We start from the raw sequence: 24,771 nt of genomic DNA on the forward strand, positions 1-24,771 counted from the left end.
ATTTACACTAAATATAAAAACTAAAAACTAGGTGCTTTAAATTTTTAGAAAGCTATTAATATGGGTAAATTTGGAAAAAAATTATTCTCTATGTTATTTCTTAATCTGCGTGAAAAATTCTACAACATCAAATAAAATGGAACAGAGGGAGTATTCACCAATGCTTCTTCTTTCAATAGATTCCCTCTAGAAGAACCATCGAAGCATGCACAATAGAATTTTAGGAGAATTAGGCAGCTCCAGTTTACACTCAATAATCCTCATTGAATGCGCTAGCTCTTCTGCATTTTATACCAAAATAACCAGAAGGGCAGCCTCATATTCTCGGGCACCTAACTAACAGCAGCCTTATGTAAATCTACGTACGGAAGTCAAATATATCAAGTACACACGAATGAGGTCAATGGCTTGACAAAGAAAAGACATCAAAATGAACTTTGAATAATACTTGATTTGAAGTGTGAAAATTTCCTGAAAAAGTGACGAGAGAAGATTTCATGTCAGCATTAACATCAAATCTGCATCTTATTTCAGAAATCACTCGCTTTCTTTCACGCCAGATATGCCAAAGCTCCAAGCTGCGCATCCCAAATAGGCGCTGTCAACAGGTTTGGGCAGCACAACAGCATGCCTATCTTTTGAGTGGTTTAGTAAGATCTATCTGAATTCATCCGTTTTTGCCATCACCAAGATATTCGGCCTAAAACTTCATCCCTAATATTTTCTATTTAATTTCTTCTTAATAACAATTTTTGTATACCAAACGATAGCTAGTCAAATTTACTACAAAAATGTGTATATATTAGATGTGCTCAAGATGTTTTAAATCCGCTAGCTGGCAGTTGAAGAGGAATTAGTGTATATTTGTTTTGCCTCATCAATTTCGTAGCACACCATTTCTCTCCTGATAAGACTTCGCATCCTGTATGTATACTCTTTGGATCTACCTTTCCATCAAGTCCCTACAAAGAAGAAACCGACATTAGATTTTTCCACACAGTTTAAACTGGTTAGAAATTTGGTTGTTATATAAGTCCTGCAATGCGTCCTATGCATCCCAACGCTTTAAGTTCAGTTCATGAACATACCAAAATCACAACCTAATAGACTGGTCAACTCTGTTGCTAAGGTCTGTAGAACGGAAACTAAACAACTTCATGCTAAATTTTTGTGCATAGGAAATATAAAAAATAATATTGTTCCGGACTAGTAGAAACAAACCACGCTCCAGAAAAGAACTGCATCTCCTTTAATCGGTTTTACAGACGACCCCTTTAACATTTTTCCAGCACAGCTACATTTTCCTGTTCCAGCCTGAAATTATTTGCAATTAACTCCCTGACAGAACCAATTGCGTGCTATACTATGAGTGCAGTAAATCTTTGCAGTGAACTTACCACGGGGAAGTAAGTTTCTCCTCCTTCCACATTATCGCTCAAATACATGAGCATTGTTGCTATTCGCTGACCTCCACTTTCCTTGAAGTTTATCTGGTTCTGCACCCAAAAAAGAATTCCATTTTATAAAACTAAATCTGGAAAAGGAAAAACTGAAACAAAGCATTGTTGAAAAACAACTCACGGTGTCCAAAAAGTAGTCGCTATGTAGCCTGAAGTACTGATTCTTTTCATACCTGTACAGCAGATGTTAGGCACTTAATAGTGGAACATGTCAGTCTAAGAGATTACAGTAATTAAGCCTTTCTTTAGAAAGCAATACCTTAAAACATGAATAGGCTCTCCGTTTTCTACTGGAACTTGAGAAAATACTGAAATTCGTTTTTCAATTGCCTGTTTCAGATATGCATAAGAAAAATATAAGTGCTAAATTAAAAGTGGGAAAACAAACAACTTCCCTTGGTTTATTGACTTTGGTGGCATTCGTGATTGACGTTTCATAATCAACTCTAGAAAGAAATTTTTTAAAGATTTTGCAAGAAAATGGAATAATGTGAGCTTGCTAAGCAACCAACCTGTACAATAGGATTCTTACTCTCTTCCTTGCTTAAAGACACACCGAAACTTGTCCTAGTATCATTTATAATTCCCTGAAAAAGCATTCAAGAAGTATTTCGGATATTAAAAAATGAAGCATTCGAGCACAAATAGCTGACTTTTAAATGACGTACGACACATACAGATTAGAAAAAAGGTAAAAAAAAAACAAAAAACAAAAATGAACACATTTTTGTTTGTATTAATACATGCCTTGCCTGTTTTCCGATCATGTGCCCTAGAACGCTGGAGCCGAGGCTTGCCAATTGCTATAAGATAATCACATTCCTGAAATAATCAAAATCTCATTATTTTATTAGCTCATCGCAATATTTGTTGCACACAATATATTTGAGTCTATGACATGATCATGTCATTGAGACATTCATACCTCCGAACTTAAGAAATTATGCAGGACAGTGATTCGTGGTGACCAGCTGATTACCTCAGGTTTGACCTACAACACGGAAAATAAAATATATATATAGTAAATGTATAGAGAGTTCTATCATAAGGTGGTGCAGAGATGAAAATGAAGCTTCAAACTGAACATACAAGTCTGATTCGGAGCATCTTTGCCTCATCGTCAGTTTCACAAGCAGAAAATCCTGAAACTACACAAGAACGTGTAGAACGGTTAAGATATTATCAGAGTGGGAAAACAAAGGCTACAGAGCCTAGAACCAGCACAGAGGAAAGATCCTCTCTACAGGTATGTCAGATATGTTAGGCTAATATTAGTCCCTACTGCATGCAACATGCTAAAATTAAATCTCTATGTTTCTTCAACTTTCTGATACTGCAGTACAATAGTAAAGTCACTGGGCGATGATACTAGACCTTGGTTCGAAACTCAGTACCAAAACCTATATATCCATCAAAAAAAAGGAAAAATAAAAGAGCATGAAAAAACAAAATGGGTTGAACTTACTACCACCACCGATACCATTGATGTAGTTTGAAGAACTAGCCAAAGAATAGTTAGGATTTTGGAGAGCTGGCATAGAAACGGTACTTTTGGAGGATGACGAGTTGGGGTTGGGTGCTAGGGTAGTGGTCGAAGCTGCACGAAGAGCTGAAGAACCACTAGCTGGAAGTTGGTGAGCCAAAAAAAAAGAAATACAGTGAGGGTGATGAAACCAGTGAGAAACTCGCTAGCACCAAATTCTTTATCGATCGAAAAAAAAATATATACGTTTGAGAAAAGAAATACAAACCTTTAATGTTATATGTGTTTTTCTTGTTAGTCGATGAAATTTTTCCTTTTACTTGTCGTTTTTTCTTAATCCCCCATCCTTTATCCTGGATTATAGTAAAAGTACTTCTTTCTTTGGAAATATTGTTGTGTTGAAATCTGATAGATCGCCATCGTAGTGCTACATAGAAACGCTTGTTGAGTAACAGATGGAGTCTCAAGCTCCTAGCAATCCTGCTTGCTTCTTTTTGAAACTCTTTGATTTGATTCTGATTGAAGCTTACCATGATTTTGATCTAAATTGGAGTAATTTTTTTTTCGTGGATTATTAGATGATTAACACGTTTCCTTATCATAGCCTAACATATATTAATACGGTTCTCTTGTTAAACTGAGTTTAGGAATCTTTAAAATACTATAAATAAAGTGGTACAGAATTCGTACTACACGGTTTTCTGTATAAGAGAGGATTCCATATGACCGTTCTGTTTTGTCAAGGCCGTCGTGATACCAAAAATAAAAATAAAGCCCAGTTTAATTGGGGGCCATAACTTCTAATCAGGGATCATGGAAATTTATTTGCCCCCCAAATTTTTTAGGGATGTAAAAATCGGAATATTTTTTTTTCAAGTAACGACCCTCATTAACGACCCTTCACCGACATTAACGACAGTTTAGGGTCGTCATATACATCATGATCAAAACAATAACGACTCTAAACTGTCATACACTAACGACTCTTTTTAGAGATTAACGACAGTCTATAACGACATTTCTAAAACATTAACGACTGTTTAAGTCGTCAAATGCGTAACCAAAACAGTAACGACTCTTCCAAAGGGTCGTCAGGGAATTGATCATTTTTATGATGACCCAAAATTGTCGTACATTTCGTCCATTAATGAATCTTCAACAGTTTAGAGTCGTCACTTAAACAGTCTAAACATTAACGACTGTTGAGGGTCGTCAATGAAATTTTTTAATACCCTGACGATTTTTCATAACCTGGAAAAGTTGCAGGTTTGAGTCGTCATTTTTGGTGTCAATACATTGACGACTTTCTAGAGTCGTTGGGTATACATCCCTCGACATTGACGACTCTTTCTCTGTGTTGTGACATACATCCAATCCATGGGAGAATTTAAGATAATCTTACCATCAACACAATCATCTTTGTTGCTTGAACCTTCCCCAACATCATTTCCCCTACTTGAATTACTCACTTCTAAAAACCTAGTTTAATTGGGGGCCATGGAATTTTGTTTGCCCCCCAAAATTTTCAGGGGTGTAAATATCGCAATATGAATATACTATTTTACCCTTCACTAATTGAAAATCAGTTTCACTAATTAACTATCCTAATTAAGGCCCCTAATCTATATGCCCTAATTAAATGAAAGAGAAAATCAGTTTCTCTTTTATCTTCATCTTCCTCTCCTCCCTTTCTCTTCTCCACCTCCACCATTAACGACTCCACCTCCACCGAGGAAAATTGTTCGATACCGATTCATCGCGTAATCGTCGATGATAAAACTTTAATCGACGATTAACTTCTTCTACAAATATGGCTAAACAAAGCAAACCGCTCGCAAAGCACTTCAAATTCCTAATCTTGTAGATACGGTGAAGGCAAAGGTGTACGTGTGAAGAGCTCCTGAAGCAAGCAAATCGAAACCCAAAAAGGGAATGGCTCCAATTAGAGGATACATGAACTTAAACCCACCTCTTATTCGATGTTTTGGTTGTTTTTTGATTGTGTAATCGAGATTGGTAACTGAAAAATAGAAGTTACAGAGTGAGAGTCGTTAGCATCGAAGAAATAATACCCTAACGACTCTTACATTGCATGCTTTTTCTATGAAAAATCGTTAACCTGTTAGTGTAAATATGACGACCTTGTTCTTCTACTTCGACCTTTTGTGCCCTATAATAGAGTCGTCGCCATATTAGGTTGAAGATGACGACTGTAGTTTGATGACCCCAAATTAGTGCGTAACGACTCTGGGTTGAACTTGAACTGCCTTCTGTTGGAGAAAATGATATAGTCGTCAGTAGTATATAATCCCTAGACTAGAGTCGTTAGTAATCTATAATCCCTAGAGTCGTCATCTCTTTTAAAGGGTCGACAGTTACTAGTTTGATGACCTAAGTTTAATCTTTAACGACCCTTTAAGGACCAAAATCATCCTCACTGTCCAATTTTTGCAAAGAGTCGTTACCTTATAAATTGCAGTCGTTACTTTGTAATGAAGAGTCGTTAGTTTGTTAGAGCATATCATTGATGACTCTTTAACCGATAGAGATAAAGTTGATGTCTTATAAAAAAAATTTCGTGTTTGGAATGTAGTGACAAGAAAACGAAAGACAAGGTTGAAATCGCGATAAATCCTCCTTCGAAACCTCCCCGCAACGATAAACACTTACTTGCCGGTCCATTGCGCGGAAGAAGGCCGAGTGAGGTATCATTTTCTATCACTGAACCAAGAGACTAAGGTAATGAGTTGTCTGATTCGTCAGAATCAGACACTCCTGTTGTTTCAGCTAACACTAGTGCTGAAGAAGAAGATGAACAAGAAGAAGAGCAAGTAGAGGAGGAACAGGGTGTAGAATATGAGATACAAGAAGAAGAGATTCAAGAAGAAGAATAGGAACAAGAAGAAGAGTAAGAAGAGTAGGAAGAGGGTGAAGGTAATGGTAGTGGTAATGATGAGGATGATGGTAATGAGGAGGAAAAACATAAAGGTAATAACGGCGGTGATGATAATGATGATGAGAAGGAAGAGAGATGGTAAAACCACTGTTGAGGATGAGGAAGAGAATGCAAAGACGAAAAAGTCGGTAAAGCGGGTTAAGAAGGATGGAACATATATTGCACCCAGTGCGAGACACGTTCCCGCTACTCATTTGATGTTTCCTCCTCTTCGAGGTGGTAAACTTAGAGGAGAACCTAGAGATTGGGGAAAGTTCTATTTGGATATCCTGGATCGTATGCTCATTGCATTAGTGAGACAATCGTAAGAATCCCAAATTTGCTTGCTATTTGATTAGTTGGTGTTAACTTGTTTATGTTTTGTTTTTTTAATACGTGTTTGTTTATATTTTGTAGGATCATAAGGATGTCGCATGTATTTTCCGGCACCAATCTTCTTTCAAGAAAATGGAGTTGTGGCCGCTAGAAGGTGAATGTGCAAGAGTTAGAGATTTGGTTGAAAACTCAGGTTTGTACAATGTCGTTCTGAACTCTGTGATTGTGTATGACAAGGTCGCAGTATCTAGTTTCTGTAAAAGGTATCACGCTGAAGTCGACACATTCCAACTTCCTTTTGGTGAGATGGCGATAACTCCTGATGACACAGAACAGATATTAGGGTTGCAGGTCGAAGGCAAATCAACCGGTGAGAAGTTCAAGAGAAGGCCTAGTTGGGAAGACATCTATACATGGACCAAGAACTTGTTTGGCTGGGATTCCGAGAAGACTAATGGGATTTTTGAGAAGGGACCTAAGTACCCGAAGAAAGAGTTCAAACTTGTAGATATTAGGAACATCTTTTCTGGGACATAAAAGAAGGAAAAAGAAGGAGGTCTTTCTGATATGGAATGTCGCTATGCGGCGGCTGGGTATTTGTTGTATGTCCTTGTGTCGGTTATATCCTGAAAGCAAAGGTAACCTGGTGAGCGCCAACCTTCTTCAGCTTTTGGATCCCTTGGAAGATGTGAGCAAGTACTCTTGGGGGACTGCCATAATTGCACACCTGAATGGTCAGCTTTCTCAGTGATCTCGCAAACTAACTTCTCAAATTAATGGGAATTTGACTCTAATCCAGGTATTTGGATTGATGAAAGTTTTCTTATTTTTGTACATTTTAAAAATTGAATTATTTATGTTTCTTTCATTGGTTGCTATAGGTGTGGATTTATGATCATTTCCCATCATTGGTTGAATTATTTATGTTTATTTTAACCCATTCGGTCTCTTCCTCGACTTTCTTGAATACTTCCCGGAGATGCGCTTGTTCTTTTCCCCGTTTTCCAGCCTCGTGCATCTCTAATTCTTCCTTTGTAGGATATGGCGTAAGGACTCTTGGTTTTTTGCATCTTCTAAGTATGCTTTCAATTGATGAAGGAGTTGCCATTAAAAAAAAGCTTTCATGAGATTGTTTTCAATTGATTTTTCACCTTGATATGTTCCTCTACTTATAGAATAATTTGTAACGGCAATTTTTTTGGGAAAACGTGTATAGAAAAAGAGCCGTTGGGAGTTTTTCCAAACAGTCGTCATTGTATACACTATCAATATGACGACTGTTGTATAATCCACTACAGTCGTTTTAGGTATCTGAATATATAACTGACGACCCTATGTTGAAAAACCTTCCAGGAGACAACCTAATTTGGGCCATTAGAGTCGTTAGGGTATCTGAAAATACCAATGACGACCCTATGTTGGGAAAACATCCATAAGTTTAACTGATTCTTATGCTTCAAGATAAAACACGTCGTATTCATTAAGCATTCCAAAGGTTCATTCCATACTCGTACTGATTTGTCCACTCCTTGGTGTAGTCTCCCCAATCACCATAGGCCACCCGTGGTAAAGGACATTCTTCGGAAATCTTCAAACCTATGTAATTGTTATAGTTGACATGTGCCATTACAATTCTTCTTTTCTTTATCGCCGCGTCGCATCGAGTTCTTGAGGGTACGTACATACAAGACGCTCCGGGTAAGCCTTTGCTGAATACTACCACACAAGTGAATATGTCCGCTAAGAGTTGACCACCAAAAGGCATTTGCATCCAAAACTTATAACCGGTCTTTTTCGATTCCGTCCTCCATTTCACGTTACAAACCAACTCCCTAAACTTCATTTCCCTCTCTTTTGGATCTCTTTCCATGAGCATTGTCAAATACAGTTGTTTGTCCTAAACAAGCTTTTTTGCATTTTTTTCCTTGCATATTGGGTTTAGGTGAGCTTAAGTTCGTCGGCCTCGTTGAAATTCCCTAATTGTTCCGTTGCAACATGGTAACCACAATTTCCATCGCCGTCAACGTCGTCGGTGGATATAAGGTGATCCAAGATGACGTGAGTAAGTTGATCGGTGTACTTTTTATACAAAGTATAAGTAACACGATGTGGTCTACCTTGAGAATCTCTAGGGGTGCGCGGATTTCCCTTAATTCCGCTTATGGTCACCATTCCGCTAGTTTGGCTTTTCTGTGTACCGACCACATGCTCTGCAACATCCATGTCATCCATTCGTTTCACTTATGTTTCACTTTGGGTCAAATCATCCTTTTTTGGTCGACCCTTTGCCTTGGGGAGGAGAGACTTCTCATACTCTGTATATTCCGCCTGGACATAATCATGACGTGACAGGTCACTTTTGCAACTCTTGGTCGCCTTCACGGTTTCTCTAAATGATTTTTTTGTTGTTGGTCTTCCCGGTGGTTTTTGTTTGATTGGCTCTTCTTCTACTCCCAAGATCTTACGGGCATCCGGCCACAAATTAGAAACCAATATTTGTCGTCCTGCACAATGCGCTTTTTGATATTTCTCACTGATATACTTTCTAATCTCAAGGTCTCCAAATTGTTCATCAGTGGCTCCTGTGGGATTAGGGGTGAATGATAGTTGCTTCCAAAAAGCATCAATATCTTCAATAGGAATGAGAGACTTGTAACCACCAAGCTTATGTCTACACGGGAGTCCAAGCCACGTCTCAGTTGTACAATTACAGTTCATCACTTTTTCACTTGAAGCTTTCGCTCGAAATCTGTGAAGTTCAGCCATCATATGCTTTATTTCCCACCATGACACTTGGTGCGAAACCCCGCGTAGCAATTGTTTGTCTTCCAGGTATTGCTTCTAAAAACGGTCCTTACTATACTCCATCTGAGTCACTATCTTTCTAAGATCATCCTGGGAGTGCTCATGAATAGCTTCCTGTACAGTAACTACCCCACCAGTGTTTTCTCGAAGAATTTTCTTCAAACGTCCATGGGACTGCTCTACGATACTGGTGGACTCATTTTGGTAGTGTTTGTATTCATTGGTCCATGCATAAACAAACTTCTCCTTCCAAGGATTCAACCAGGTATCGTGGCAATAGTCGACCACCTTCTTATAATCCGTACTCCAAACATCGATGAACTTTTGCAAATTTGCATAGTACTTTACTTCGGTCTTCGAATGGGCCAAAAGGTCCCAATCTTTGCAGAAATCTTCCCATACATCCCCCTCTTCATCAAATTTTTCCTTGGATTTCTTTTTCTCTTCTGCTATCTCTTTTTTTGAAAGTTTACTAAGACGCTCGTCTTCCTCCTTGGAACGTTGATTACCCTTTGCAGGTTTGATCTTTTGGATTTGATTCTTGCAATTATTAAAAAGATTCTTTTGGATGTGCCACGTACAAAGAAAATGTTGAGCAATGGGAAAAACTTGACGAACGACACTCATGACTTCAAAATCCCTATCCGTAAATATAACCTGCGGTGTCTCTTCGCCACGGTAAATCAACCTAACTTGTTCCAAAGCCCAAACATAGTCTTCTATTTCTTCCTTTTACATAAAGCACCATGCCACGGTGAATGATTTCTTATCCGAAGTATGACTAGCCACGTTCAACAACGACATGTTATACTTGTTGGTTTTATAGGTGCAATCTATGAACAAGACCTGGTAAAAGCACTGTGCCAAATCCATCATCCTAGGATGGGCAAGAAAAATATGAGTCACTTTGTCGCCCGGACCGACCCTTGTTTACATGGCATAATTATGTTTTTCTGACAACCACTCTGATTGTTGCATAATTAATCTACCATCCCATTCAGTTCTCTTGATCGTTGCTTTGGCAGCGTAGAGTGTGGAAATAATAGACAAGTTTGACTTATCTTCCACCTTTATTGCATTTAGAATCTTAAGGGGCCTACATCGCTTCATCTACCGAACCTTTTCCATTTGATGTGGTTTCAATCGGGCATATCCTGGGTGCCCTAAAAGAGTACTAAGTGGAGGATGGTTGTGACGACCATCCGGAATACTATACATCCACCATAGTAGAGTTTCGGGATGCCTTTTGAAAACAATCCTGAAGGGGCATTTTATCTTCTTCGACGAAGTTTTGTAGACCCTCGTCGTCTTCTTTACATACTTGTAGTTCTTCCCTTTGTGACTTTCTTCCTTATCCCCCGCTCTCTCGCATACCATATCCATTTTCTTACAATCAACGTGTTTGCTTTGAACAATTACGCACATATTCTCTTTTTCCTTGGAAATAATCCATTCCTTGACCTCAGCCTTTGTTTTCCACGTCTACATTAGACAAATAACACGTTCATTATAAAACACTAATTAAACAATTTTCGCATGTATATACATTGACTCAAACAATAAAAACGTACCAAATCGGTCATATATGCTTGGGAGGTATCCGGACCGACAGTGTCGAGGGGTTCAGGTTGAGAGCTCACCCGTACAACCAACTACAAAAAAAGAACAACAAAATCAGTATAGGGTCGTCACTCTGTAAGATGTTAATATGACGACCCAGACAGTCGTCAGCATAATTTACAAGGTGAACGACTCTTTAAGTCGTCACCCAGATTTTCTGTAGACCAACGACCCTTTTCTCGATGTATGACGACTCTTTTTTATAAAGTGACGACTCTACATTGATAGATCAACCTCCTCTTCTCCTTCTCATTTAATTACCATTTAAGAGCAAAAAAAAGAGAAACATCATGACTCCATTCACCAATGAAGAGAATTGTGCCATTACAAGAGCTTGGAAAACAGTCACTTACCACTTTGAAAGTCTAGACAAAGACATTGATGAAACATCGGATGCTTGGTGGAACCGCGTATTCATCGTTTTTGTGGCGTTGGACGCAAATTGCAACTCAAGGTCTTTGAAACAAGTCAAGGAACGCTTCCAGAAGATACAATTCGAGTGTGATAGTTTGAAAAGATAACTTAAGGCTGTTAGGGAAGCCTTTCCGGATATGCCGAGTGTTGTAAGAGTAAGTATTTGAACAAGAGGTAAAACTTATAAAAAGCTTTGATCGATACTAACTAAGTATATTTTCATTTTCAGTTGGGGAAGGCGTATCACTATTATGAGGAGCTTCGTGGGGAAATGTTTGAGCTCCACGATTTCTACTTTATCTTGGAAGGCACTAGATATAACTATGCCATATATGATTAAGTGTATAAGTGCACCTTTATTATCTATTGTATTTCATTTCCTTCAATGCAACGCTATGCGAGATGTATGCCTTTTACGATTCAATGAAATGATTCTATGAAATCAAAAATTATGAGAATCTAGTGCAAGGGTCGTTACTTTATATAACTAATCAAACTAACGACTCTAAAAGAAATTAGTAATTGATAGCTAGGATCGTCATTTCATATGACTACATGTATGATGACCCTAAGTGTTACTTTTTACAGATAGTTTTGGTTTTAGAGTTGTCTATGTGTAAACAAAACAAAAAAACGACTCTAAGTGACCTAGTTAAAAAGGGTCGTCAACGTTTAGCGCACTACCCTAACGAGTTTTCATAACCTGGAAAAGTTGCAGGTTTGAATCGTTATTGGTAGTGTCAATATACTGACGACCTCGGAGAGTCGTTTGGGTATACCCCCCGACTTTGACGACCCTTTCTCTGAGTTGTTCCATAGTGTGGATGATTCGACCACTTGGAGAAACAAACAGACAAATCGAAGGGTATAAGATGTTTACCTGATTGTTTTGAGCTTGGGGTTCCTCATTTTGAGTGTTGGTTCCTTCATCTTGAGCAATGGGATCTTCATTTCAACCATTGTTCATGCCTTCCTCTATCAACATCTCCTCATCAAACATCCAACCCATATCATTAGTTGAGACAATCTTACCATCAACACAGTCATTATTGTTATTTGAAGCTTCACCAATCTCATTCCCTCCACTTTCTTTTCCCATTTGTAAAAATCCTAGGTTTTCCTCTCAAAACTCCTCCTCTTCTTCTCAACACATAAACACATTTTCCATAATTTTTTTTTTCTAAAATCAGATTTTAATCTAAATACACTTACCACACTAATCAAACTAATTAATTCCTAATATTAATCATATAAGGGCAGTTTTGCCATTTAGAAAATATTTTTTTAAGGGGTGACCCAAATTAGGATTGGATGAACTTTTTTGTCCCGTAGTGCATGGCCTCCAATTGGAAGTTATGGCCCCCAACTAATCTAGGTTCTAAAAACCCTAAATTTTCCTCTAAAACCTCCTCTTCTTTTTCTCAACTCAAAAAAAAAAAAAGTTGATTCTAAAATCTGAGTTTAATCTAACCACACTAATTAATTTAACTTAATTAAATTTTAATACTAATCATTCATGGACAGCTTAGCCATTTAAAAATATTTTGGTTAAGGGGTGACTCAGTTTGAATTTTAATGACCTTTTTTGTCCTCTAATGGGAGGCCCCTAATTATTTTTTGAGGCCCCCAATTAAACTAGGAAATAAAAATGTACATTCAACATTTCAACTCAACCAACCAAAAGGGCAGCCCCATATATTTTTCAGGCAACCTAATAACAACCGTAATAAATTTACATTACAAAAACATAATCTATAATAATATTTAACCAAAATATTGTACTCCATAATCTCGAATGCTTCTGTACTTTATATATACCAAAATATTTTAAATTAAACAAAATATATTTTAAGATTTTAGGAGAATTAGGCAGCTCAATAATCTCGAATGCGCTCTTCTGCACTTTATATATACCAAAATATTTTAAAACTTGCAGATCATAAGGAGCACTTTCACATTGTCCTTTGCAGCGTACAGGTACAAGAATATGTGCATTGCATTGAATCTCAAACTTCCTCCTAATAATTTCTATTTAAACTTTTTCTTAATTTCGGATATAGCAATTTTTTAGACCATTCTAATCAAGATTACACGTGTATATAAAAGATGTTCCCAAGAGGTTTTAAATGGGCTAGCGGCAGTTGGAGAGATATTAGTTGTATTTATTTTGCCTCGTCCATTTCGTAGCAGACCATTTCTCTCCTGATAAGGACATCACATCCTGCATGTAAACTATTTGGATCCACCATTCCATCAGGTCTCTAGAATAAGAAACCTATTAAAGTCTAGCCTCGGCGGGTCTTACAAACACGTGGATAATTAAATCGGGTGATGCTGAGTAAAGGTGCGGTCAACTGAATCGACACAAATAGCCTGCTCTGATACCATATTAAAGTCTGCGGGCATCCAACTCAAAACCAATTGGCAATGAGTGGAGAGGCCCTAATAGATTATAAAGCGCAGGATCTTAAATAACCCAACCATGTGGGACTAATAATCCCAACAAAACCAACGGATATTATTGCCTTGTGCAACGGTAAAATGATAACACTACTGGATTGGTAAATTCCAGAACAGTAGAAACAAACCATGTTCCAGAAAAGAACTGCATCTCCTTTAATGGGTTTTACAGCCGACCCCTTTAACATTTTTCCTGCACAGCTACATTTTCCTTTTCCATCCTGAAATTATTTGCAATTAACATGCTGATCAAAGAATCCACTGCACGTTATATATACTAGAAGTGTAGGAGATGCCGTGAACTCACCATGGGGACGTAAGTTTCTCCTCCTTTTACATTGTCATTCAAATACATGACCATTGTTGCTGTTCGCTGACCTCCTGTTTTCTTCAGGTTCGTCTGCGGCTGCACACAAAAAAGAACTCCAATTTATGAAACCAAATCAGGAAAAAGGAAAAATTAAAACAAAGTTGTGTTGAAAAACAACTCACAGTGTCAGCAAAGTAGTCGTGATGTAGCCTGTAGTACTGATTTTTTTCATACCTGTAATGCAGATGTTAGGCACTTAATAATGGAATGATCAGTCTAAGAACAGTAATTAAGCATTTCTTTAGAAAACAATACCTCAAAACTTGCAAAGCCTCTCCATTTTCTACTGGTACTTGAGAGAAAACCGAAATTCGTTTTTCAATTGCCTGTTCCCGAATGCATAAGAAAATCATAATTTCTACATTAGAAAGTGGGAAAACAAACAACTTCCCTTGGTTTATTGACTTCGGGGTATTTGTTATTAACGTTTCATAATCGCATTCCTAGAAAATACTACACTAGAAAATACTTTTGGAGGATTTTGCAAGTAAATGAAATAAATGTGAGCTTGCTAGGGAACCAACCTGTACAATAGGATTCTTACTGTCTTCCTTCCTTAAAGACATACCAAAACTTGTCCTTTGCGCACTTGGAATGACCTGAAAAACCATACAGATTAGAAAAATTGTTAAAATAAAATGCCTGATAAATATCCGAATACTTAGAAAAAAATTAAATAAAAACATTTGTATTTGTTATGAGAAAGAAGTGAGATCCATTATTACTACATGCCTTGCCTGTTGTCACGTCCTGTACCTTAGAAGGCTGGAGGCGAGGCCTGGCAATTGCTATTAAATAATCGCATTCCTGCAATATCATGTCACAATCTCATTCTTTTAGCTCATTGCAATTTCTTGCACATAATAGCTTTGATGTGACCATGTAATTGAGACATTCATACCTCCGAAGTTAAGAAATTATGCAGGACAGTGATTCGTGGCGCCCAGCTGATAATCTCAGGTTTGACCTACAATGGCAAAACAATAAAAAAAAAGTATATAAAGATTTCTGCCACAAGGTCTGACCATTTACCAGAGCATTCAAAAACCAAAAGCTGGATAAAAGTACTTATTTGCAACTTAGATCGCGAATAAGCGCTTAAATACACCAAGCTACTATAAAATAATTTTCAGATGGAAACTTAAGTGGTTGAGAACTAGAGTGAATCATATATAAATTAAGGGTGGTGCAGAGATGAAAATGAAGCTTCAAACTAGACATACAAATCCGATTCGGAGCATCTTAGCCTCATTGTCATTCTCACAACAAGCAACTCCTGAAACTGTACAACAAAAACATGTATATGCCAGATATTATTAGAAGAGGAAAGCGAAAGAAAGTACAAGAGTGTGTGCACACCAAAAAAATAGAAGCCTGACAAGAACCACCACAGAGGAAGGATCCTCTCTACAGAGTACAAATATGTTAATAGGCTAATCTTAGTAAGTTTTAACTTTGAAACATAAATAATTAAATTAAACCCCTACTGCATGCAACATGCTAAAATCTAATCACTATATTTCTTCAAGTTAAGCCAATGTCACTGTAGTACAATGGTGGAGTCATTGGATTCCAGACCTGAGTTTGAAACTCATCGGTACCAAATTCTTTATATTCATCCAAAAAAGAAAAAGAAAAGAAACCAAAGCAGGTTAAACTTACCACCACCACCAATACCGTTGTTGCAGTCTGAAGAACCAGCCAAAGAGGAGCTAGGAATTTGGATATTAGTCGTTACTTTTGAGAAGTAATGCATGGAGTTCAGAAAAAGATGGAAAAGTAGAACAATGTCGGATTGCAGAATATAAATTGATCCAGCCATCACCTAAACCACGAAGAGTAGTGGAGACAAGTTCACGATCAGAAACAGGTTCATGGACAGACGCAAGAGCGTCAGCAATTCCCTTGATTTTGGAAACATATTCAGAGATTGATGATTTTCCTTTCAGGACAGTTGAGAGGCTGGCTTTGAGTTGAAGACGAGTACTAGAACGAGTTGAACGACAAGGAGCTGAGATAGAGACAGTCCGGGAACGAATCCGAAAACGAGTCGAACGACAAGGAGCTGAGATGGAAACAGTACTTTTGGAAGAAGACGAGTTGGAGTTGGGTGATAGGGTAACGGTCGTACCTTGAGGAGCTGAGGAACCAGAAGTGGAATCAGACGTCAACATTGTTGATAAACACCTCCGAAATCGAGAGATTCAGGCCAATATCTGTGCTAAAGATAGCGCAGCCATGGGTTCAGTTTCTCATTAATTTTTCAGGTAAAAGAGAACAAGACTCTTCTTACATATAATGCCCTAATACAGACCAAGGGATTGCCAACACGTTTCTCAGATCGGACGGACACCCCTAACAGAATAACTCCCAACAGAAAATAGATAAAGCACCCTAGACTAATTACTACTGGCAGCCCTGGTAGATCTCAACTTATAACATTGTCTTCCCCTGAAACAATATCCTTGTCCTCAAGGATAAATCGCGGAGAATGAGTTCTGATGTTAGACATATCTTCCCAGGTTGCTTCTTCAGGTGAACAATGAGTCTATTGGATTAAAACTTGACGTACACCATATTACTGGGGAGCATAGTCCTTGTATTCAACACCTTATCTGGGAGCATGATGACCTCACCTTGAAGATCAAGAACGGGAAATATAAGAGATGGAATATGCTTAATTCCAATATGTTTTTTTCAGCTGAAACACATGGAAACTGGGTGGATGCGAGAGTGAGAAGGCAGTTGTACCACCATTCTGCAAGATCTAACCAGCTATTCTAATTACTGGGTTTGTGGTCAGTAAGAAATTTGAGATAACTTTCTAAACAAGCATCAACTCTTTCAGTTTGGCCATCTGTTTGAGGATGATATGTTTTACTTAGGTTCAAGCTAGCACCTTGAGCTTTCAAAAAATCTTGCCAAAAGTTGTTTGTAAAGATTTTGTCTCAGTCAGAAACAATAAAAGAAGATAAGACATGAAGTTTCAATACCTAATTGATAAGGAAGGATTGAGCCACATATGTTGCACTATATGGATTTTGTAAAGCTATGAAATGAGCATATTTGGTCAGTATATCAACAAATACCAAGATGTGCTTCTTCATTCACTACCAATAGAAATGACTCTTAGCTCTGACATAAGTTGATTGGATATATACCAAAATGCCCTCCAACAACAGAAGCATGTAGATACTCTGGAATTTTGTTTCTGACATTACTTCCAGCACTAATATAAAGTTTGTTTTTGTACCCGAGAACCCCTTCCTTATAAGTAAATTGTTGAACATTAGCGGGGTTTATAAATAGTCCAGAATAAGTTGTTGTGCTTTGTCATCATTGATATAACTGTTAATATTTGTTTTTACTCAAGTTGGTGTGAATGCAATTTAGGAGTGGCAACTGGCTGAGCGTGGAGGTATTCTAGATAGTATATCATAATCAAATCCTAAAAGTTTCATCAACCATTTTTGTTGTAATGCAGTAGTGATTTTCTGTTCCAGAAGGTATTTGATGCTTTGGTAATCAGTTTGTACAGTGAATTTATGTCCTTATAAGTAATGTCTCCATCTATGAAATGCCATGCTAATGTATAGAAACTCCTTTTCATAAGTAGATAGTGCTTTAGCCCTTGGTCCATGTGGTTTGCTGAAATAAACAATTGGTTTGCCTTTCTGAAGTAAAAACTCCAATGCACAAGTCACTAGTATTACTTTCAACTACAAATGGTTTATTCAAATCTAGTAACGCTAAAATGGGGAGTGTTTGACATTGCTTCCTTAAGATACTGAAAAGCTTGAGTTGCAGCTGGGGTCCACTGAAAGGTATTCTTCTTTAGTAAGTCACTGAGAGGTTTGTTGATGGACCCATATTTGTGAAAAACTTCCTGTAATACCAGTAAGTCCGAGGAAACCTTTCATCTCTTTGATTGTGGTAGGTTGTGGCCAATTTTGCATACAAGCAATGTTATTTGAATCAGCACAGACACCTTCAAATACTCCTGGGATGATTGTCCAAAAAAGCATTTAGAAATCTTAGCATAAAGTTGATGTTGTCTGAGTAAGGAAAAAATAAACCTGACATGCTCCAAATGCTTAGTCATATTTTTGTTGTATATTAAAATATCATCAAAAAAAATACCAGAATAAACTTCCTTAAAGATGGTTGAAATATGTCATCCATTAAAGCTTGTAATGTTGCTGGAGCATTAGTAAGTCCAAATGGCATAACCTTTAACTCATCAATGAGTCTAAAAGTTGTTTTAAAAATGTCAGGAAGATGTACTCTAATTTGATGGTAGCCATCTCTGAGATCAATCCTTGTGAAGATAGTATCCCCATGTAATTTATCCAACAACTCATCAATGATGGGTGTACGAAACTTATCTTTGATGGTAATACTATTAAGCTTCCTATAATCTACACGGAATCTTCAACTGTTGTATTTTTCTTAACAATGGCATAGGAGAAGCAAAGGACTATGGTTAGGTTGAATGATTCCAGTGTTAAGCGTGTCTTTGACAAGTTTATGAACTACTTCTTTCCGAATATAAGGATATTTTATAGTTAAGCTCTCTGATTAACAGGTGTGGAGTTAGGTTGCAATGGGATCGTGTGGTCCAAGATTATTTATCGTGGAAGTTGAGTTGGTTCCTGAAAGATGTCTTTGAATTCTTGTAGTATAGGAAGGATGGAAGAAGGAGTAGTGGAAGGTGCATGACTGGTGGATATGGTGAAAAAACGACCCATAATACCATGGGAAGTAATAGAAAAAAAAACTTTCCTACTACATTACTCATCATAAGTAAAGTACAATTCGTAGTAATTCATTGTAAAGTAATATCCTCTTATTTTTGTATCCACAGGAAAAGATCAATTTGGAGAAGTTAAAGAGTACGTCACCTAGGGTCTTAAGCCAATTTGCACCAAGTACAATATAACAACCACCCAAAGGCAAGGTCCTCAAACCTTCCATAAATTTATAGCCGTACATGCTCCATTGCAGTTTTGAACAGATGCCAATACTAACTGTTCTTTCCCCATTAACAACTGTGACCAACATGGGAGAAGTTGGTTCAATATAGCAATGAAGTGAAGTACCAAGGAATTCCTAATGAAGCTTATTGTCCTACCAGTATCAATAAGAATGAAGACTTTTTATTTGTAAAGATGAAGACCCAGAATTTTAATGGTATCTCTAGTGGCATTACCAGGGAAGTCATGTAAGTAAATCTCGACATCGGATTGCACTGGAGATTCTACAGTTTCCTCTAAAAGTTCTTTCTCCTCTTCAGTGTCTTGTGACTCAGCATTTTCCATTTGAAGCATAAAGGTATTTTGTTTACCCTTAAAAAAATGTCTTGGTTTATAGATATCATCACAATTATAGCACAACCCTGAGGTCTTGTTTTATTCATCTCCTCCTGTGTAAGACTTTTAATTGTAGGAGTTGTTGGAGTAGATTTGGATATGGGAGTGAAGGAAGATTTTGGAGTGAGAGGGTTAGATTTAGGTGAGGTCAGAATGGGCTTGGGTGGGAAATTGTTGTATTATTGTCTATTTGAGCTGAATGAGTTATTGAAGGATTTGGTAAATGGTTTAGTGGTTGTTGTTAGATTGATTTTCTTTTATTGTAGTCTAGCAAGAGAAAAACCTTTGCTAGAGTTTTTGGGTGAAACATAGAGATATCTCACCTCCAATTAAACCACTGAGAAAACTCATAACAAATTAGGCTTCATCAAGAGATGGGTTCATATTCAGCAATAAATCTTTAAGAATCATCAACAGTTGAGCTATGTATTGTCTATTGAAGCTACCAACAAATTTTTCCTCTATGGGGTCTTCAAATCGACTACAAATATGACTAGCTAAATCATGCCACGTAATATATAAGATGACTACTGACTTGAAATTTCAGAAACCACTTTTCATCCTTACCTTCAAGATTTACTTTCATGTGCTCTTTAATATCATTAAGCTGAAATTCCACTTTTCTGGATCCAACCTTTAGGATTATCGCCAAAAAACCTTGAGAAATTGAGTTTGGGCGAATGACGAGAGTGATTTGGAAAACCTCCCTGAGATTGATGGAGAAAATTTTGATCACTCATCTCATGCGTATGAGAACCACCACCAGCTTTAGGACTCGGTTGTTGTTGATTATTGTGTGATCTAGTGAACAACTTAAAAAGATTGCGATTTCTCTCATGTAGTGTGTTGTTCAAGGTCTTAGTAATTTACTGTAACAAATTTTTGAAATTGATATCAGAGGACTTTAATTTAGAAGCGAGATCTGATGAAAAAGAATTGAAATTAGCTTGTAATGTAGTGTTTGTAGTTTCTAACTTATTAAGATCTTCTTGTACCTCCTTCAGCGTCGTGATAAAAAAAAACAAAAAAAACAAATTAATGAACAATTTGAATGGATAGAATGGCCAGTTGTTGTGATCACACAACAGCTAGACAAACAAGGATAGGTTTTGGTGATAAACACCACCCAAAGATATTCAGGCAAATATCTTCAGTTTCTCATTAATTTTCAGATAAAAGAGAAGAAGGGATTGCCAACACGTGTCTCAGTTCGGACGGACACCCCTAACAGAATAACTACCAACAGAAAATAGATAGAGCACCCTAGACTAATTACTACTGGCAGCCCTGGTACCTCTCAACTCATAACAGCTTACAATGGCTCAAGAAAATAATAGAATAACTCAAAATCAAGCTGATAATCTTATTTTTGGTAGATCAAGATTGCATTATATCGAACAAAACTAGAACCCAAACAACCAAAATGCAGCCCCATATATTTTTCAGGCACCCAAACTAAAAATAGCTCTTATAAATTGAGCACAAACCAAAATTAACAGAATTAACTAATATCAGCAGCTACGCACAAACTCAATCTTTGCCAGACTAGTACAGATTTTATCCCATTGTCCTCTGCAGGGGAGAGGTCCATGTTGTCAAAAAATATATGGCCCATAGATAGAAGACAGTGGGCGGGAAATGTTCAATTCAGGTGAGTGCTGCTAATTAGTTTGACAGCTCGGAGGAGAGTCTTGCGAATTACTTCTCCTAGATTGATTACTACTCAAGCAAGGAACCACCTGGTCTGGCATTAATTCACCTGCATAATTGAAAATAAAATACTTAGTACGTCGATGATGAAGCTGGTTAAGCCAGAACAAGTGAGAAAAGAATAGAAGGCCTTAAACTCGGACACTGCGAACTAGGAAAGCGGGTAAACAGATGATGGTATCACCGGAAGAATGTGGATCTGGACCATATATACAAGAAAAGGAAAAAAAATAAAAAATGCAACTCAGATAAAGCTTATTACGAAAGTAAGAAGACAGATGGTGGTGTCCGATAGTGAAGAGCAGAGTTTGATATTGCAGTTGGTGAGTTAGTATGAGATGCTAATGTTAGTACGAAACAAAGAGTTTCAAATGTTAGCATTTTGCGTTTTATGCAACAAATCTCCGTTAGTGTAAGCTAATTGTCAGACTAGATCAAGTTGAATCAGATTAATTATAATCTGAATTAAGCTAATTATGGCTTAATCATGCTCTAAAGACTAGCTTAAAGTTAATGCTAGATCAGGTTAAACTCAGCTAAAACTTTTTATGTTTTATATCCATCATTTAAGCGCGAGGGAATAGAAGTAGATGACATGTCACAACCTAATCTGTTAGCTATCTTCTTTTCTTCATACATGGTGTTAATAAGCTTGTATATATGGTGGTAATATCTGTTTTCTCATGTATGCTAAGTTTGATGCTTTTTTGTGTGCTGTGGAGTATGTCAATACGGTTAAGATTGATTTCAGCGTAAGGTAAAGTTCATATGAAGTTTAACACTGAAGCATGATGATTATGGAGCTGAAATTTCCAACATAAAAACCTATCTGCATGCATTTGCTATAAATAAACTAACAATGTTATTGTGACGACAAATGAACTTGTTTCAACAAATTTTAGAGCACTTAAATCCTCCTGAAATGGCTGTTAAAAAAGACACATGTCAAATCACCTTTACTAACCGTTTTATTCTTATTACACTTTCTTGAAACGGGCATTTGTGTATGCCGCAAACTGTAGACCGCCAAACCAAAACCCTAATGAGCATCCCTCAGTTTGTGACATACATTTTGATGTCTCGATTATTTTTCATGGAAAACATGTAGCATGTCGCTGGTGTTCGATAAGTTGAGCTTGAGAGACTTGCCGGCTCAGTGGCGACCTTCGACGGTTGAGATTTTGCATAAGAGAAATCGTGGCCTTTGATGTAGGCGCGGCATGCCAAAGTGCAAGGGTTGCACGGCATGTGTGGCATGCCTCGGCCTTGGGTTTCACATCGGGTGCAAGTGAAAGTGCCAAAGTGCAAGTGTTGCATGGCATGTGTGGTATGCCTTGGCCCTAGGTTGCACATCGGGTGCAAGTGGAAATGCCAAAGTGCAAGTGTTGCACGGCATGTGTGGTATTCCTTGTCCCTAGGTTGCACGGCTTGGCATGCCAGGTTGCAAGGGTTGCACGACATGTGCCAATGGCACGTGTGGCGGCTTTGGACCTAGGTTTCACGGCTTGGCATGCCAGGTTGCAAGGGTTGCACAGCATGTGCCAATGGCGCCTGTGGCGGTTTTGGCCCTAGGTTGCACGGCTTGGCATGCCAGGTTGCAAGGGTTGCATGACATGTGCCAATGGCGCGTGTGGCGGATTTGGCCCTAGGTTGCACGGCTTGGCATGCCAGTTGCAATGGTTGCACGGCATGTGCCAATGGCGCGTGTGGCGGATTTGGCCCCAGGTTGCACGGCTTGGCATGCCAGGTTGCAAAGGTTGCACGTCATGTGCCAATGGCGCGTGCGGCGGCTTTGGCCCTAGGTTGCACGGCTTGGTATGCCAGGTTTCAAGGGTTGCACGACATGTGCCAATGGCGCGTGTGGCGGCTTTGGCCCTAGGTTGCACGACTTGGCATGTCCGGTTGCAAGGGTTCCACGACATGTGCCAATGGCGCGTGTGGCGTCTTTGGCCCTAGGTTGCACGGCTTGGCATGCCAGGTTGCAAGGGTTGCATGGCATGTGCCAAGGGCGCGCGCTTTTAGCATGGTTTCCATTTTGTACAATGGTGGTGCGTTTTGGATTTTTAGCATGGTTAACGTGATGATTGCGCGTTGCTTTGCGGTTTGGCTTGGTTGCCATATTTAGCGTAACGGTTGCGCGTTAAATGTTCTAATAAATGTGCTAGTGTCACTGGTGACGTCATGCTATATGTATGACCTTTTTCGGGATGTAAGTAAGAATCCACAATCCTCGTATCTGGCAGCTATGCACAAATCCCAGTATGACTAGGTATTTTTGGGGACAGGATTTGGAACGCGAGGAGGAGATGCTAGCATAGACCTGACATGGAAGGGACTTGTCATCACCAATAAGCCTGGAATGGTTGTAGGCCACTTGACAGAGCATGGCGTTGGCAAAGGGAAAGCACGGATTGGCAAGGCCGGGCGTTGATTTGCAAGGGAGGCATGGCTGACACAGTGTCGCCGTGTCTAGCGTTGAGTGTTGGTAATGCTGGCGCTGGAAGGGAAGCGTTGGTATGGAAGGGAATGGCCAGTTTTGAATGTTGGTAAGGCCGGTACCGATAAGGAAGGTGTGGCTGGCACAGACTGCATGGCTGGCACGGACTGGCATGATTAGCGCTGAGCGTTGGTAAGGCCGACACTGGCAAGGAAAGTGCGTGCGTTTTGGAAGTGGCGAGGCTGGCTATTGCGGGCCCGGCTTCTTTTCTTCATGCGTGGCTTTAGCAGAGAATTCTTCCCCTTTTCTAAAAAAAATCTGGAAACGTTACGTCCATGAAAGCGCGTTACTCTCCCTTTCCCCTTTTTAGGGTTTGTGTATATATACTGCTGATGAAATTGCGTCATCTCCCTTTTTCTAGTTGTTTGTTGGTGCAGGTAAGGTAAGATTCGTTCTTCTCCTGATATCGTGATGGCGTCTCCTAGTAACGGTGGCACCGCCAGATCTTTGGAGAGATGTTCCGGGATTGGTGAAGATCGATCTTCTTCCCATGAGGAGTCATTGGATAGGATCGGGTCTCTATTTTGCGAAATCAGAGCAATCATCCAGGATATTCCTTTGATCTACCCATGTGAGGCACAGGCGAATGCCCAGACTTCTATGGATTCTGACATGGATGAGTCAGGGAACCCTCCTGAAAAGGATGCTGAGAAAACCTCTGGGACGTACGGCGAAAACTTTGCTGGTGATGCTTGGGGAATCATGATGGCGTACATCGGGTCAACTGCTGGAGGAAAAGTTAGGAAGAGGTTGAATATCGTCGCTGCTGAGACGGTGTCCAGGTGGTACATGGAGGCTGTTGTTGGTGACACGTCTTCCTTATGGAATCTTTGCTGCCCGAGGGATTGCTGGGGAAATTGTTTGAAGAATCTCTGATAGGGGCGTCAGGGATTCGAGCTTCTGCCTGCGAATAATTTTCTTCTTTTTACTGCTTCTTCTTGTTGCCTAGTCGTTTTGATGTCTTGCAAATCCCCTTTTTATTGTACTCATGCTGAACTTGGTATTTTGCTGATCAGTGTACCTATTGTGGCTTTGTATTGAATAAAACTTATAAACCGGAGACTTCTACCGGAAAGGATTGTTTTGCTTCTTGTGTCATTTTTTCTGGAGCTTCCAGTTGATTGAAAATGGTCTTCTTGGTATGGTTCTGATTTCTGATTAGGTTTGGACGGGTAAATTTTTATTTTTTTTGAGATTTGGAAATTTTACTGGAGGGGAAAGATAAGATTTCTTAATAATAGAAAAACTGGAACCCTGCTGGAAAAATGCAAGTGGTGCATTTATCTCGGGGGAATACAATTATAATGGTGGA

General features: G+C 38.6%; 1 protein-coding gene and 1 pseudogene across 1 annotated transcript; both read right to left on the reverse strand.

Moving 5' to 3' along the window:
- Positions 1-812: 812 nt before the first annotated feature.
- LOC113296555 (prolyl 4-hydroxylase 1-like) lies at positions 813-3,476 on the reverse strand. The gene is made up of 11 exons (XM_026544856.1): positions 3,212-3,476; positions 2,926-3,084; positions 2,550-2,608; positions 2,386-2,451; positions 2,208-2,282; positions 1,973-2,047; positions 1,720-1,790; positions 1,582-1,633; positions 1,398-1,490; positions 1,222-1,314; positions 813-962 (listed from the first exon to the last, which is right to left on the reverse strand). Exons 1-11 carry the CDS (start codon positions 3,474-3,476, stop codon positions 813-815), a joined length of 1,158 nt encoding a protein of 385 aa, XP_026400641.1.
- A 9,729-nt stretch (positions 3,477-13,205) lies between these two features.
- Positions 13,206-15,705, reverse strand: LOC113296557 (annotated as a pseudogene).
- Positions 15,706-24,771: the final 9,066 nt, after the last annotated feature.

This window comes from Papaver somniferum, chromosome 7 (genome assembly GCF_003573695.1).
Source record: "Papaver somniferum cultivar HN1 chromosome 7, ASM357369v1, whole genome shotgun sequence".
In the NCBI taxonomy this organism is placed as follows: Eukaryota; Viridiplantae; Streptophyta; class Magnoliopsida; order Ranunculales; family Papaveraceae; genus Papaver; species Papaver somniferum.

Bases quoted from the DNA above. Each gene is read 5' to 3' on its own strand.
- LOC113296555 (XM_026544856.1), bottom strand. From the start codon at position 3,476: ATGGTAAGCTTCAATCAGAATCAAATCAAAGAGTTTCAAAAAGAAGCA. The intron at 2,609-2,925 runs GTAAGTTCAACC...GTTCTTGTGTAG, and splicing joins CAATGGTATCGGTGGTGGTA to TTTCAGGATTTTCTGCTTGT. The intron at 1,491-1,581 runs GTGAGTTGTTTT...GTGCAGAACCAG, and splicing joins GCGACTACTTTTTGGACACC to ATAAACTTCAAGGAAAGTGG.